The sequence below is a fragment of the Monodelphis domestica genome, chromosome 8, assembly GCF_027887165.1.
Source record: "Monodelphis domestica isolate mMonDom1 chromosome 8, mMonDom1.pri, whole genome shotgun sequence".
NCBI lineage: Eukaryota > Metazoa > Chordata > Mammalia > Didelphimorphia > Didelphidae > Monodelphis > Monodelphis domestica.
The window spans coordinates 201420191-201434874 of record NC_077234.1 but is presented as its reverse complement, the minus strand read 5'-3'; the positions used below and the strand labels follow the sequence as shown (position 1 = coordinate 201434874).

The 14684-nt window shown below is 38.9% G+C and overlaps 1 protein-coding gene across 4 annotated transcripts in view; it reads right to left on the bottom strand.

Annotated features, from left to right (window-relative positions):
* Positions 1–13354, bottom strand: part of AFF3 (ALF transcription elongation factor 3) — a 669714-nt gene extending 656360 nt beyond the window's left edge. For 2 of the 4 annotated variants that reach the window (XM_056807136.1, XM_056807137.1), the window contains exons 1-2: positions 13131–13316; positions 12568–12715 (exon numbers count right to left, since the gene is read on the bottom strand). In XM_056807136.1, the coding sequence (XP_056663114.1) occupies positions 12568–12620 (53 nt within the window). In that variant the 5' untranslated portion in view covers positions 12621–12715; positions 13131–13316. Of the gene's footprint in view, positions 1–12567; positions 12716–13130 lie in introns of all 4 variants that reach the window. The other 2 variants (XM_056807135.1, XM_056807138.1) reach the window with 2 other exon arrangements.
* Between the last annotated feature and the right edge of the window lie 1330 nt (positions 13355–14684).

The following is a 14684-nucleotide window of genomic DNA, read 5'->3' as shown; positions in this document are numbered from 1 at the left end:
TCTAGCACTAGAAGTGTTCACTAATTTGGATATAATATGCATCCATGGCCTGATTAATTCTAAATTAGTATAATTTTACTGATCTTCAATAAATGCCAATTTCCTGACAGTGAGAAAGAAGCTCATCCTGAATTGGCCCTCTTTAGGACTTCACTAATCTGTTCAACAAATATTTACTTAGTACCTTTGGTTTATACTTTCTTTTCTAATATCTGATGCCTACCGCTTCTCGGTTTCCAAAGTCTGATATATTCCTCATAGGAATCATTATTCCAATTGCGAGCATGCCAACTCAGCGTATAGTTTACAACCCCTCCATTCCAGCTATCTTTCTTCCAATCATCCCTAAATCTCCCCAGGAAAAGCATATATATATATACATATAGACCTATAAATCTGGAGGACTGTGGGTCACTAAGAATGTCTGGAACCATCAATACTGAGTTTTATCATTACACATAAAACTTTGGGGCTCTAGGGTGTCAACTTGTTCATCTAGGTGGTTGAGAGTAAAAAAACCCATCATCTTACCACCTCCCCAATTTACTGGAGCTTCGTTTGCACTCCTAATTTTCTATCCAGATATGAGAAGGAAGAGTAATCCATTTTCTTCCAGACTGTAAATTTTAACTCCCCTGAACTCTGAATATCTTAACTCATCCTTGGGGCTTTAATACAAATAAGGGGGCTGGAAAGGAAACTAGCATTCTGGAAACTCCCCTGCCAGTCAAAAGCTCCAAACCATTTACCCTGTGTATACTGCAAGATTTAAAATCTGCTTTATTTTTTTAAAAATGCCTAAGAGGAAAATCATCTGAAAGGGTTAGTTCTAAAAGGAGAGAGGGAAAGGTAATATGTGTTTTATTAAAATAGCTCTTCTTGTTCCTCCTCCAAAATGAAATTGGACATTATAGGTAGGTCAGCATCGTGCAGGTAAAAACATTTTCAGGAGTCTAAATGTAATTTGGACATGAGTTACTATAGACAGTGCACATGAAAGCTACACTGAGCTCTCCCCCCTCCAGACTACATATAACAGCAGCCAGAGTCACAGAAGATCATCACTACCCAGGTAATCCTTGCACTTTATTCATTCTTCCCTAAGCACAGTCAGTGCAGTTAAGGGTAAATGTTTCATCCTTATAAACTTACATATGCATATATTCATGTGCTGCACCATGGTACGGAAATGAGCTAACAGATTATACAATTTGATTTCATATATCAGATCTATAAAAATACAAGGAAAGGGCATTGGTATGGATGTAAATTAGATTAGGATGATTTTTTCCCCATTCATTTTGATGCTACAGTGTATTTCCTCGGGAAGACAGCTCACCCTGGGGCCTCTTAACCCAGTCACCCAATCAGGTAGGTAACTTCTCTATCTACCACAAAATGGTAGAAGGCTGCTCAGCACTCATGGGGAGATATTATAGGTCACAATATTTAGAGCTAGAAGGGACCTTCGAGGTCATCTAATTATACCCCTTCGTTTTATAGCTGAGGTTAAGTGACTAAGTTCACACAGGTAGAATGTGAAAGAATCAGGATTTAAACCTATCTCATCAAATGCAAAATCTGGGAATCATTCCACTAAGCACCACAGAAGCTTTAGCCACTGTGAGGAATCTGAGAAGGCAGGACTGGAAAAGTCCATTAGCTACCACCAGGACTCTCCATGGTACCGTTATACTGGTATGGACCTTTCTTTTCTGTTTTTGCTTCTTTTTTGGTGAAGAATTGAAGGCTAGCAAAGACAATGACCTCTAAGACAGAGCTTTTATACACTAGCAGGACTCATCACTCATGAGCTTCCAAAGAAATGACAAGGTAGTTCTCACCAGTCACATGAGACAAGAGGAAAGCAAGGTATCATCCTGTGTCTCTCTTCTCAACAATAGAAAATACTCAATTCCAAAATTCAGAATTGCTAAAAGTGATCGTCATAGTCTTATTTATAGCCTTTCCCACTGGTGTTTCTGAGTTTCTAGAGTCTGACATCGTTTCAACTGGAGTCCCTTGGTAATGAAGGTCTTCTTGCCCTGAAACCTCCATCCACTCAACTTATATAATTTTTAGCCTGAAAATCTTTCCACCATGCCAACCACTTTCTCATACTGGTGATTTCCTCTCATTTAATTTCATGGAAGACTCTTTCCCATCAAATACTTTTTTCTTTCCTTCTGAGTGTCCATCAAAGTACAAACCTGTTAACCTTCAAGTGTGACAGATAGCCTATATCTTTAATGAGGTTTTTGTCTAAATAATTTGACTATGTCATTATTCATATTATTTATTGAAACCTACTAAAAATATTTTCTTGAATGTGCATGGAAAGGCATCAACAGTGCTTTTATAAATTGAAGCAATAAATAAGTAAACATTCCCCCACCACGGGCCTGGCCTATAACCCTTTTAAGCACCAGGCTCCAACTGAGGACAATGAAAGACTGACATTCAAAGGGGAGACTAAATTAGTGGAAGTTAATATTGCATTAGAAATGGTTAAATACAATTAATCAGACATCGCATATGTTGGTTCATCATCAGAGTCTGGGCTGTGATGACAGTGAAACTCACAAGGGAGTCAAACCATACAAGAGAAAGACAACTGCTCAAAGAGAGATGGTTAAATTCTATCTCAAGCATTATTACCACTCTGTCCTTCACTATTTCTCCTACTCCCATTTGAAACACATTTGGTTGTCAATTTTCAAATGTTTATCATCCAAAACAAATTATTAATTCCAAAGTAACACAGAGTCAAAGAATCTCTGAGTTGGAAGGGGTCTCATGTCCATCTACTCAATCCTGTACCGAAACAAAAATTAATATCCAGCTTTTGTCCAAAGATGTTTAATGAGGGATATGTTAGATCTGCCAACCATATAAATGTTAAATTTACAATCTGAGTGTATATATATATATATATATGTGTATATATATATATACACACACCTTGGAAATCAGCAAATGTTATCAATCAGGGTTTGACTTGTTTTGTTGATTGTTTAGACTTGAGAAATTAATGGTAAAAATAATAATGCAAATAAAACTTTAAATGTCTTACAGTACATTTTCCCTGCCTTTGGAGAACCAGTTGTTAAACTCTTCCTAGCACACTGCTAGCAATAAACCTCTTCTTCCTAAGGCAACGAAAGCTCTTGTGGATAGAACTCATCTTTTAAAAACTTGTCTTATAACAACTCTAAGACAGAAAGGCATGGACTAGACAAACAGAATTAAGTGACTTGCTCAGGGTCACACAGCTAAGAAGTATCTAAAGCATCCGGATTTGTACCCAGATCTTCTCAACTCAGGCCTGATGCTCTTTCCATTGTGTCACCTAGCTACTCCATTAGCTCTCATTTTTAAGGAATTTTACTTTATCTTGAGTAAATTTGCCTCTTAGAAATTTCTTTCTGTTGATCCTGATTTTGTCTTCTGGTGACAAGTAAAATAAGTCTCTTTTCTCTTCCATGTTATAGCCCTTCAAATACTTGAAGACAATTAAGATGTCTCCCCTAAATTGTTTCTTCTCTAGAAATATCCTCAGATCCTTCCACCATTTCTCATATTCCATAAACTTAAAGTCCTTCATAAGCTTGGTTGTCCTTCTCTGGATGCTCCCTAGTTTATGCTGTCCTCATTAAAATAACATCTCACACTGAGCACAAAGCTGCAATGTACCTCACCAAAGAAGAGAACAGTTCCACTATCATCTCCCTAGTCCTGAACACCATGCTCCTTTGCAAGCACCCCATGATTGCATATTTTCTTAGATGCTTTATCTCACTGTTGACTCATAGTGAACTTGCAGTCATATACAAATCTTGGATCTTTTATTTTTTTCCCAGAAAAACCACTGTCTAGGCACACCTCCACAATTTTGAATATATAAATTTGATTTTTCTGAAGCAAATTATTAGACTTTACACTTATCTCTACTAAATTTCATTGTTATTAGCTATAATTTAATGTTCTTGCCTGTCAAGATCTTTTGAAATCTTGACTTTATCACTTATTGCATTATCTATTCCTCATAGCTTTGTGTCAACTGCAAATCTGATAAGCATACCATCAACGCCTTTATCCCAGTCACTGATAAAGGCTCCCTTTCCCCCTTCCCTGTCCCATTACACTGTAATTTCAGAATATGTCTCTAGTTCTCATAGCTCTACTGTCCTTTGGTAGGCTTCACAAATGAAAACTGATTTTTAACAGGTCTAAACAAAACCCTGTTAGGGTGGTTAATGCAGGGCTCTCCTTTACTCAAAGCAAAATAGAGACCACCATCACTCCCTCCTATGGCACCTTCCTTAACACAATATACCCCTTTGTCCATGTTTTCCTGATAAAACAGGTTAGGGGGAATTATCAGTGAACTTGCCCAATAATACTACAGCTAAGTCTGCCAACTTAGAATATTTCCATTCAGAAAATTGAATGTGGAAGGTGGTATGTGGCACCTATAATGCGGGGTGTCTAAGGCTGATGGCATCCATTCCCCACTCCAGGGAGAGGGCAGGGTTGTCTTTCTAACAGGGCACTAGGGAAAAACCAGTTTCCAGCCTTGGTCCCAAGGCAGTAGTATAGTGATTCTGTAAAGAATTGTTCCCTAGAGTCTCTGGGAGAAAAATAACTTATCCTGGGACCTGGATGTCTGTTAGATTCCAAGAGATCCCTGACAAATCCAAAAGTGTTGAAAAGTCTAACTGTAGCACATAGCATGATTTTATCCCTTCATAAGCTGCTGTGGTAGCAGAAGGATCACAACTGTGAAGGGCAGATAGGGGTAACTGAAGTAGCCTGAATAATGGTTAACTTATTTATTCCTGATTTTTTTCCCATGGATATTTTTGTTTTGTTTTGTTTTTAATTTCCTTCCATATATTGTCCCCACTTGGGTCCAATTAGACCAAGAAACAAAACAAAGTAAAAATCACTCCTGGATTTTATTTGACAGAAAGGCTCAGAATAATAAAAATAAATGCTGGACCCAAATGTAACCTTCAGGCATTGTGAAATGCTAATGTTATTCTATAAAAATCCAGCATCCCCCTCCCTCCACAATTCATTCTTAGGCTGCATCCCCAGAGAAGACAATCCAGTGTTTCCAAATAGCTTTTGAATGTCAAAGGGACCTTCACTCCTAGGTGACAGCTATTTAAACTGACACATAGCACCTAAGATTCCAAAATAAATATCTTAAGCCTAAGTCATTCCTTCGCAAACATTTAAAAACCCTCAGAATTCCTCAGGATAATAAACCCTTGTTTCAAAATAAGCTATAAGGTTTTCAAAAGTAAAAGCACATCTGCTATTTCCCAAGGTTGATGCTTATTAACCTGTGCAGAAAGGACTACTTTTTAAGTAAACTACTGGAGAGCTAATTAGCATTTCAATGAGAGATGAAGCCAAATCTTCTCTGATGCTCCACAGATAGGAAAACAGCTCAGGTGTGACAAGAGCAATTTACCTAAGACTCTCATACCCCCGTAGGAGCCTCCTGTAGAACTTTTGAAAATTATTATCATGTCTACATAAAAGGTAATATGAAATGACTTTGAGGCACACAAGAAGACAAAACTGAGGCATTATAGGGAAGTATTCTCCGAGAAACCAAGTCACTTCAAATCAACTGTCCAAGGCTAATGATGATGAGTCCCTTTGGGGAGGAATTAAAAGTATGCATTTCCTCTTTTACCATTGGGATATAAAAGACATGAAATATTCAAATGAATCAAATTTGAATTTTGCATTATCCAAAATCTGTTACCTTCCATTGATTGTTATTCAAGTTGTGTCTGGTTCTTTGGACCATAGCTATCCATAGGGTTTTCTTGGCAGGGATCTTAAAGTGATTTGCCATTTTCTTTTCCAATGGATCAATGGATCTTTTGCCCAGCCTCACACAGTTAGGAAGTGTCTGAGACTGGATTTGAATTCATCTTCCTGACTCTGGGCCCAGTACTCTATCCACTGAGCCACTTAGAGGCCTCATAGGCATAAAGAGGGTAATAAGTTGCCTGAGGTTACACAGTCAGGAAGTGTTTGAAGGTGGATTTAAACTCAGGTCTTCTTGACTCTAGACCCAGTGCTCTAACCACTGAGAAACTTTAGCTGACTTTGCAAACCTCCATTAGTATATATAGTGGAAGCATTTAGAATTGGAAGGGATCTTAGAGTTGACCATCAAATTCACTGCAGGAGCCACTTCTACAGTATCACTCAGATAATGATCCAACTTCTACTCAAATGGCTCTAGAGATGGCAAGTTCATTATATCTTCAATCAGCTCAATCCATATTTGGACAGCTCTAAATCTTAGGAAGTTCTTCCTTCTTTGAAATGACATCTGTCCTTATACCTTCTACTCATTCATCTTAGTTCTGCCTTCTAGAAATTCAAATTCACAAAGGAAATATATTCTCTTTTCCAAATGACATGGTTTCTAGGTTCCTCACACTACCCTAGCACAATTGGTTATATATTAATTTCTATGGAAAGAAAATAGTGATTGGCTTGACATAATTTAATGATATCCATGATGCAAAGTGAAGTCACTTAGTATGATGATATATTCCATAATAAAACATTTTTGGGAAACTATTAGAGAAGATAGTAATTAAATGTCTATATGTATAGTAATAAAACCACAAATAGTGCTGCATTAATTTGCTGTGTGTGTGTATGTGTGCATATATTGGTTTCAGAGCTTACCTTAGAGCCAGAAAGATCTGTATTCAAGTCCTGCCTTCAAGACATACTATGCTATACGACTCTGTTTTGCTTTACCTCTCATTGTTGCAATTAATGCTTTTAGATTAGAAGTTGCAGAGAAGTTGTTAACCTGCATTGGGAAAAGGAAACCTCACAATCTGAAATAAAATTTCATTGGGCTACCCTCAGAGATGGAACACTGAACTGGATGGACCATGTCTCTAACTCAATAAGGATTTTTTATTGTCCTTATATTTATTTTTGAAAGAATTAAGTTTTTGAAGGGAAGAAGTAATCATACTTAGCATTCATGGAACAATTGCTAATATTATTTAACATCACAGCTTTGTGAGGAATATCATTATGACTGCTCCCATTTCATAAGTGATTCAGGATGGGGAATAAATGCCTAAGGCAAAACAGAGTCAGGGTTGCAGTCAGTCAAATTCAAAAATCTTACTTAAATTCCTAAGCTTAAGAGAATGGACAACACTGAAAATAGGTTTGTAGTTTTTTCCTTTTAAATACATAGAAATATTATGTTATTGCAGAATGCTATTAAATAATAGTTCATATTTTGTTTTTGTCATCAAGTCTTTGAATCAACAATCATAATATTTAAAATTTTATTTTGGGTGGATATTACCTTATCAAAGAATCATCCCATTTACTATGAAAATTACCTAGTTTGAAAGGTTAGTTATTTTTGAGGCCAAACAATCTAAAATTTAATTGTTGATCTATTTTTGTTTGAAGGCGAATTATCCAAAATTACATTTTTTACAATATTTTCTTCAATACTTTAAAGATGTTAAATTCCATTATTATAGGTACACCTTCCACTGGCATAGAGTGCAACCCCTTTATCACTTTGAGGGTTGCACTGGCTGAGGAATGTGTCTCTCCTTGGTCGATCTAGTGAGTAGCTTCCCCATATTTAGCTAAACTGGTCTTCAGAAAATAGACTTATAGTATATTCCTGAGATCATCTGGGAGTACAATGGTATAGCCTTGGCATTTCCAGCATGATCTCCATCCCACAGTGAGATATCCAAATATGATTTTATTTTAAATATTCTACATTTCATAAGAGAATCAGAAGCATAAGAAACACTTCATCATGAATAATATATCCATCATCTTCATTTTAGTAAGCATCCACCTACACACACAATATGTGCTGACTGTAGCTATAGTAGAAAAAGGATGGATATTAAATACTTCATTTACTGTAATTATGAAAGCTTCATCTTAGAAAAATTAATGTGGAAAGTATTTGGGTAAAATAGAATCAATACTGGCTTATGTTCAATTAAATTCAGATCAATAAGCATCTATTTCACATCAACTATAAACAAGAAATTGTCCTAGTTATAAAATCACAAAGGTAGAGAAGACAATAACATTGCCCTCAAGGAGCTTCTAATTTAATAGGGCAAATACAACATGTACCTAAATAAATATGATATAAACAATAGCAAAAATGTAAATCCTAGAAAATAAAAAGGTTTTATATTTTTAGTGTCTGGATAGTAGTAGTAGCAACAGTAGCAGCAGCAGCAACAGCAGCAGCAGTAGTGTTGGTGTTTGTGGTGTGGTGGTATTTGTAGTATTTTTATTTATGTCTTTATTATTTTGCATTTCAATAATGACTTTCTTCCCAGTGCCTAAAATGCATACGCCTCGTTTATTTACAGAGGCCAAATTAGACTCCAATATGTTAGTTTGGAAAGGGAAAGCTTTCTTCTGTTTCAGAAACCATTATTAATTGAATTTTTTTGTATTGTAGAAAATACTATGTCAGTAACATTTTTGCTGTCATGAATGAATTGATAATTATGATTTTATCATTTCTAGAATTTGAGCTGCTTAAGAACAATCAGAGATTGTCTTACTTTTTCATATCGCATATACATAGAACTAGAACTCTGCTCATAGGGCATCTAGGTGGCACAGTAGATAGAAAACTCATCTTCTTAAATTAAAATCTGGCCTCAGGCACTTGCTAGTTTTGTGTGACCCTGGGCAAGTCATTTAACTCTATTTGCCTCAGTTCCCCATCTAGAAAATAGAGAAGGAAATGGAAACCATTCCAGTATCTTTACAAAAAAAAAAAAGACTCAAGTGGGGTGACAAAGTTGGGTATCACCAAAACAACAAAACAATAAGTACTCTGCTCATAGTAAACCCATGATACATGCTCATTTAATAGAGTTAAACCACTCAGAGAGACAGTAAGGATACTGCAATCCTGATGGGGAGAACAAATTGTCATCTACTTGTGCTACAAAGAAAAGAGGACTTGAAGCTGATTCTGTTGAAAAGGCTTCAGAAAGTTAGGATGAGGGCCAAGAGCAGACAAAAGTGGAATAGAAAGATTGAGAATTCCCTTACCCAGAACTTTGCAGGAAAAAAAGTCATCAAAGCAACACCATGGGCAGAAAATGAAAAGGTATATAATTCATTTGCAGATATCTGCCCCATCTTCTTTTCTTAAATAGCAGCTAAGAAATGGGCAGTGGAATCATTGATGAAACTAGGGTTCACAATGCAACTTTTATGATATACTGTAAGTGAAAAGTTGAAGCAGTAATATGAATAATTTAGGCTCCCAAAGCTGCTATTAAAAATAGAGGTTTTGCTAGGTTAGTTCGGACTATCTACTTAAATTACCAAATTCATCCAGTAACAAATGGACTAAAATCCTAATTTTGCCAGTATTAAACAGCCTGCCTTAAATACCACCATTTGAGTATAAAATATAAATAAATAATTTTTTGTCCAAGCTTCCACTATTCTATATTGGATGCAAAGTCAAGGCATCCCTGATAGATCACAACTTGTTTTGTGGGAAGAAAAAGAAAGGAAAAAGAAATGTTTATCAATTAAAAAATGATCATGATTGATCTTTAATTCTATTTTGCCATTAGGGAAAAAATTCTAAAAATAGTGTTTTCCTGTCCTGAGTTATCAAGAAAAAAAAATTCCCCTTTATTTAACTCATGCTATTGGTTTTAGATTTACTTTGGCTCATAAAGAAAAATTATGCCTGCCACACTTTCCTTCAAGTGTTTATTAACTTTTCATTTCTTTAAACTATAACTTTAACTTTATCAAAAACACTAAACTTTGCTAATATGATTCCAGAACTGCTTTAGCTATCTACAAATTTCTAAACCTCATGAATTCTATAAAATGTATTCATATATATAATTACATACATACACACACCTATATAAAATGGTTTGGAGTTGTTTTTTTTTTAATGGAAGACAATATCCAAAAGCTCAGAAGAGTTTAACTGAATTACTGTTGGACTTCATGAAAAATATATAATAATCCTAGTTCACAGAATCTTAGTATCAGAAGAAACCTGAGAAGTCTTCTAGTTTAACCTCTAAAAAATGTAGGAATTCCTTCTATAAGTGTAAGATCCTTTTAAAAAAAACTTAATTCACAAATGTATTAACTTCTGTGAAATGTGAAATCAGTATTTGAGTTGCAAAACTAGAAATACTTTCCAATCATATAAATGAATTTGAACTGGGACTCGACCTTTATTGGGAGCTTCCAGATGAGGAAACTCCCTAAGAGGGAAGGTTATAACTCTCTCTTCAATTTATAGTCTTAGTTAGCACCCATGAAGTTAAATAACTTGTACAAAAGCAACTACCCAAAATGTGTCCAAAGGGTGGACTTGAATTCTTCTTTCCCTAGCATCAAGGCTACCTTAATTTCCATTATGTCATGCTGTTTCTTTTTATCTTTTTTAAAGGTAAAAAAATTAATGAAAATCTGATTACATATGCCTGGGCTTTAAAAAATGATGTTTTTCTTTTTATTTCATTACATTGTTTAAAAATAATAAATGTCCTGGAGTTAATCCACAATAATGATTAACTACCTTTTAGAAGCCAAAGGGTTGTTTCTGTTTCATTTTCAGTCAGCAAATGGACAGCAGCATCCAAAATAGCCTGAAACAATAAATTATTGTCCTTGCCTGGAAAATTGCCCTTTAAAACGAGCTCAACTCATTTTAAAAATACATTTGTACCTGGAAAGATACTGCATTTGTTCCAATACCCAACATGACACCGATATCATTCCTGCAATAATAGGCGCTACATAACTGAAAAGCAGAAATACCCTCAAGTGTAGGAGCCATGAACAACCCCATGGTAATTAATATCTGTTCTACAGTAATAGCATGTTTCATAGTCATATTCCATTGGCTCTTTGAAGTTTCCAACTTAATGTATAAAAGTTTTATTTCACTAAGGTCCATCTTAGTGCGTTTTTAAGAGGCAACATTATGAGCAGGAAGCCGCCCTAATCATGAGATCTTTTTTAAAAAAAGGCTGTTCAGTAAAGCACTGGCTTTTGTGTCCAGGTTTTTGGCTACATCTACCATTGAAAATATAAAATACCGTCACAGAAACACTAAACACCAAAGGTGTAGACAACAAATCCATTCAGAATGTGATATGTGGTATATACATACTGGTGGATCCAAAGCAGTATGTTTCACATTTTAAACAATGGGTGCTAAGGGCAAAGCCCTTGAGTTTTAAAGACATGTGAACACTTCACTGATCTGAAGTAAAAAAGAAAAGAGGAGGTTGTCCAAGTCTACAAATAAGCGATTTCCAGAGGCACAACAACAACAACAACAACAAAATGCAGCTAATATGCTTGTGCCAACAGATGTTCATCCCCGTAAATATTAAACATAACACAAGTTCCTCCAGGAATGTACAGGCAGTAATTTCACTACCTGAAGAGAATGAGTCCAAACATTTAACAGATAGTGAAGGAATGGAGAGGGGGGATAGAGGGGGATGATGAAGCAGCCAATAGGATTTTTAAGACAACCGCAACTAGAATTAAACTGCTTCGAGCAGCCTATTTTTTACGTACAGCAGCTACTCGTTATGGGAAGTCAATGCAACAGAACGGGGAGATTTGTCCCTTGCTCCCCATCCTTATACTACAAGCATCGAATAAAGGGATAAATGGGGGAGGGGAGAGCTAGGTTGGGGTTGGGAAGTAGGAGGTACAGAACAACAGAAGTTGATGGGTGGGATAGGGAGGAAGACAGGGGGCACAGAGGAATTGTAAACCTCTAGGAATCCGTCTCCCTAAACCAACATCTCTGGAATTCCCCTATCGCAGACACTCATCTCTGCTCCTGGAAGCACACTTTTCCTTCTCAGGTGGGTGGGTACTGGAGGAGAAAGAAGGAAACCAGCAAGGTCCGGAAGGGATGGGAGGCGAGAAGGGGGGTGGGGGCAGCGAAGCATCCTACAGGGCACAGTGCTCCGCAGCACCAACTCCAGGACGCGGCTGGTCTGAACTAGTTGGGGGAGGGAGGGTGAGAGGTGAGAGGAGGGAGGAGGGGGTGAGGAGAAGGGGCGGAAGAAAGGCAAGGGGTTGCTTCCTTAGACACCAAATAAATGCTCTAGAAACTGGTCCCCCTCTCCTCTTCCCCTCTGTTTCCCTTCCGGGCTGAGATTCGTCCCTCGATCCTCAGACCACTGGCCCCTTGAACTGGGGAGGCCAGAGTGGGAAGGGGGGCGGAGGATGAGAAGCTGGGGAAGCAGGGGAGAGGGTGCATTCATAGGATGAGGGAGCCAAGCCAGAAAAGCAAGAAGGGAAGCAGAGCAACCCTTCCGATGAATCCCAACCTCCTCACGTTGACCACCACCACGCTGGTCAACACCAACATCTCCTATTCCCTGTGCCTCGGGTGCAGCAGTTGAAGGAGAAGGGAACTGAACAGCCTCAGATCCTCCCCTCCCCTCCTCCTGCTGCCTGTCAAAGGCAGAGGGTGTCAGGACTCACCATAGAGACTCTAAGTCCCATTCCTGAAGCAGGGCTAAGTCGAAGCTGTCCATGGTGGGATGTGTCAGCGCGATGTGTCAGCGCTGCCGCCGCCGCCGCAACCCAGGCTGTAGCCGCTGCCGCTGCTGTGGCTGCTGCTGCTGGGGCGCTGCAATGAGAACAGTGCGTTCAAGGTGCATCTTAACTGCGCCTCGGAGAGAAAAGCCCCCCTCTGCCTGGCTGGCTGCCTCCCTCCCTCCTCCCCTTTTCCTCCCCTCCTCCCCTCTCCTCCCCGCCCCTCTCTTCTCCTCTGCTCTCCTCTCCCTGCTTCCCCTCCCAGGAGGGTGGCTGTGGGGCTTTCTCAGGCTCTGTCTCCCCCCCACCTCCTCCTTGCCTTCTCTACACGCAGGCACAGGCAGCCGGAGAGCACCACACACACACACACACACACACACACACACACACACACACACGCACGCACGCACACACACACTCCAGAGAGCCCTCCTCCTCCCCCACTCTCCTTCTCTGCTTTATCCTCCTCCCTTCCTCCCGAGTTCCCTCCCCCCAGCACAGCCACTCGCCCACTGGCGGCTCTCCTCACTGCCGCTGCCGCTGCTGCTGCTGCTTGCTGTCCTCTGCCTCTCTCCAGCCTTCCTTTTCTCCTCTGAGAGGTGTGTGAGTGTGTGTGTGTGTGTGTGTGTGTGTGTATGTGCGTGTGTATGCGCGCGCGCATGTGTGTGTGTGACTCACTCGAGACAGGCGCCCTCCCTGTGCACACTGCAAAAAACCCAACAGCTGCTCCTCTGTCTCTCTCGCCCCCTCTCATGCTCTCTCTTCCCCCCCAAACCCCCCCCCCCCCACCTCCCCGTCAGGCTCTTAGGTATCTGGCTGTACTAGCAGGCCACACTTCATATTTGTGGCGTCTTTCTTTTATTTTTCTTTGCACTTGACTCTTTCCCTGCCAAAGAGTAGCCGGAGTGTTTTGTGAGTGGGCTAAGAATAAAAAAGGGCAGCGAAGGACTCCTGGGGGCCCTTGAATGCCTTCCAACCGGTCTCTTCCATCACAATTTCTTTCTCTTCCGCCCATCCCCACCCCCATCCTTTCCAAGCCCCGACTTGGTCTTTACACACTTCTTTTCCTTTCTTAGAATTCATTTGACCCTCGGGAGAAGCCCCTTTTAGGCAGGGTTGACCGCTTCTGCATACCTGGAGGAAGTGATGGGGAAATTCCCTTGACCCTGAAGGAAAGATCAGGGTTAACTTGTAAAGCTTCCCAGCAGCGAAGTAAACAGCTCATTTAAAATTTCTCAAGTTAATAAAGTTAAGTGAATAAATGAGAAGGAGAAGAAGGAAATCACTTCCAAGGGGACTTGATCAAAAGCTGTGATTTGTTTTTTTAGCTAAAAACAACAACAAATCCTGGCATCTGAATTGTACAGTACTCTGAACCATCCCTTCCCGGGTCTTTTTTCTTCCTTTTTCATTTTGGGGGAAAAAAGCTGTAAAACTCACCCCACCTAATTTATATCTGATTGTTCAGACACTCTTTAAGAAATACTACATTATTATCATTAAACTGCATGATAAGAAATTCAGATCCTTGGAAGAATGGTAGGACAGTCTTTCTGTTTTAGAAGTAATCTTTGCTAGTCTTATCAGTCTACTTCAGTACTTCAACAGATTTATGGATTCACTGTTGTGGATAAACTTCTTTGGCAAGATCCTAGATGCCATTCTCCCTTTCCTTTCTTATATTCCTTCATGATTTGCAGAAGCAAGCAAAGAAACAAAAAATAAAAAATAAAAACAACAAAACAAAACAATCCACCACCTGGTGGCCAACCTTGTTTTGATAAACCTCTCCAAACTTGTCTAAGCTCTACATTACTCCATCCAATAACTGACACCAGGCCAACACCTTCTCAGCTTAGTTGTACTTGTTCCAGTTTGTATTCCCTTGGAGTAGCTTTGGAGGACCAAGAGTCATTTCCATGACATGATGAAGCATGGGAATAGTAGTTTAGTGAAAAATCATTATTCCATCCCAAAATTAAAGAACACTTACCCTCTTGGTGTTGTTTAGTCCAAAATAAGCTAAGTATGGCATTTCTTGGGCACAATTATAATATCTTCTC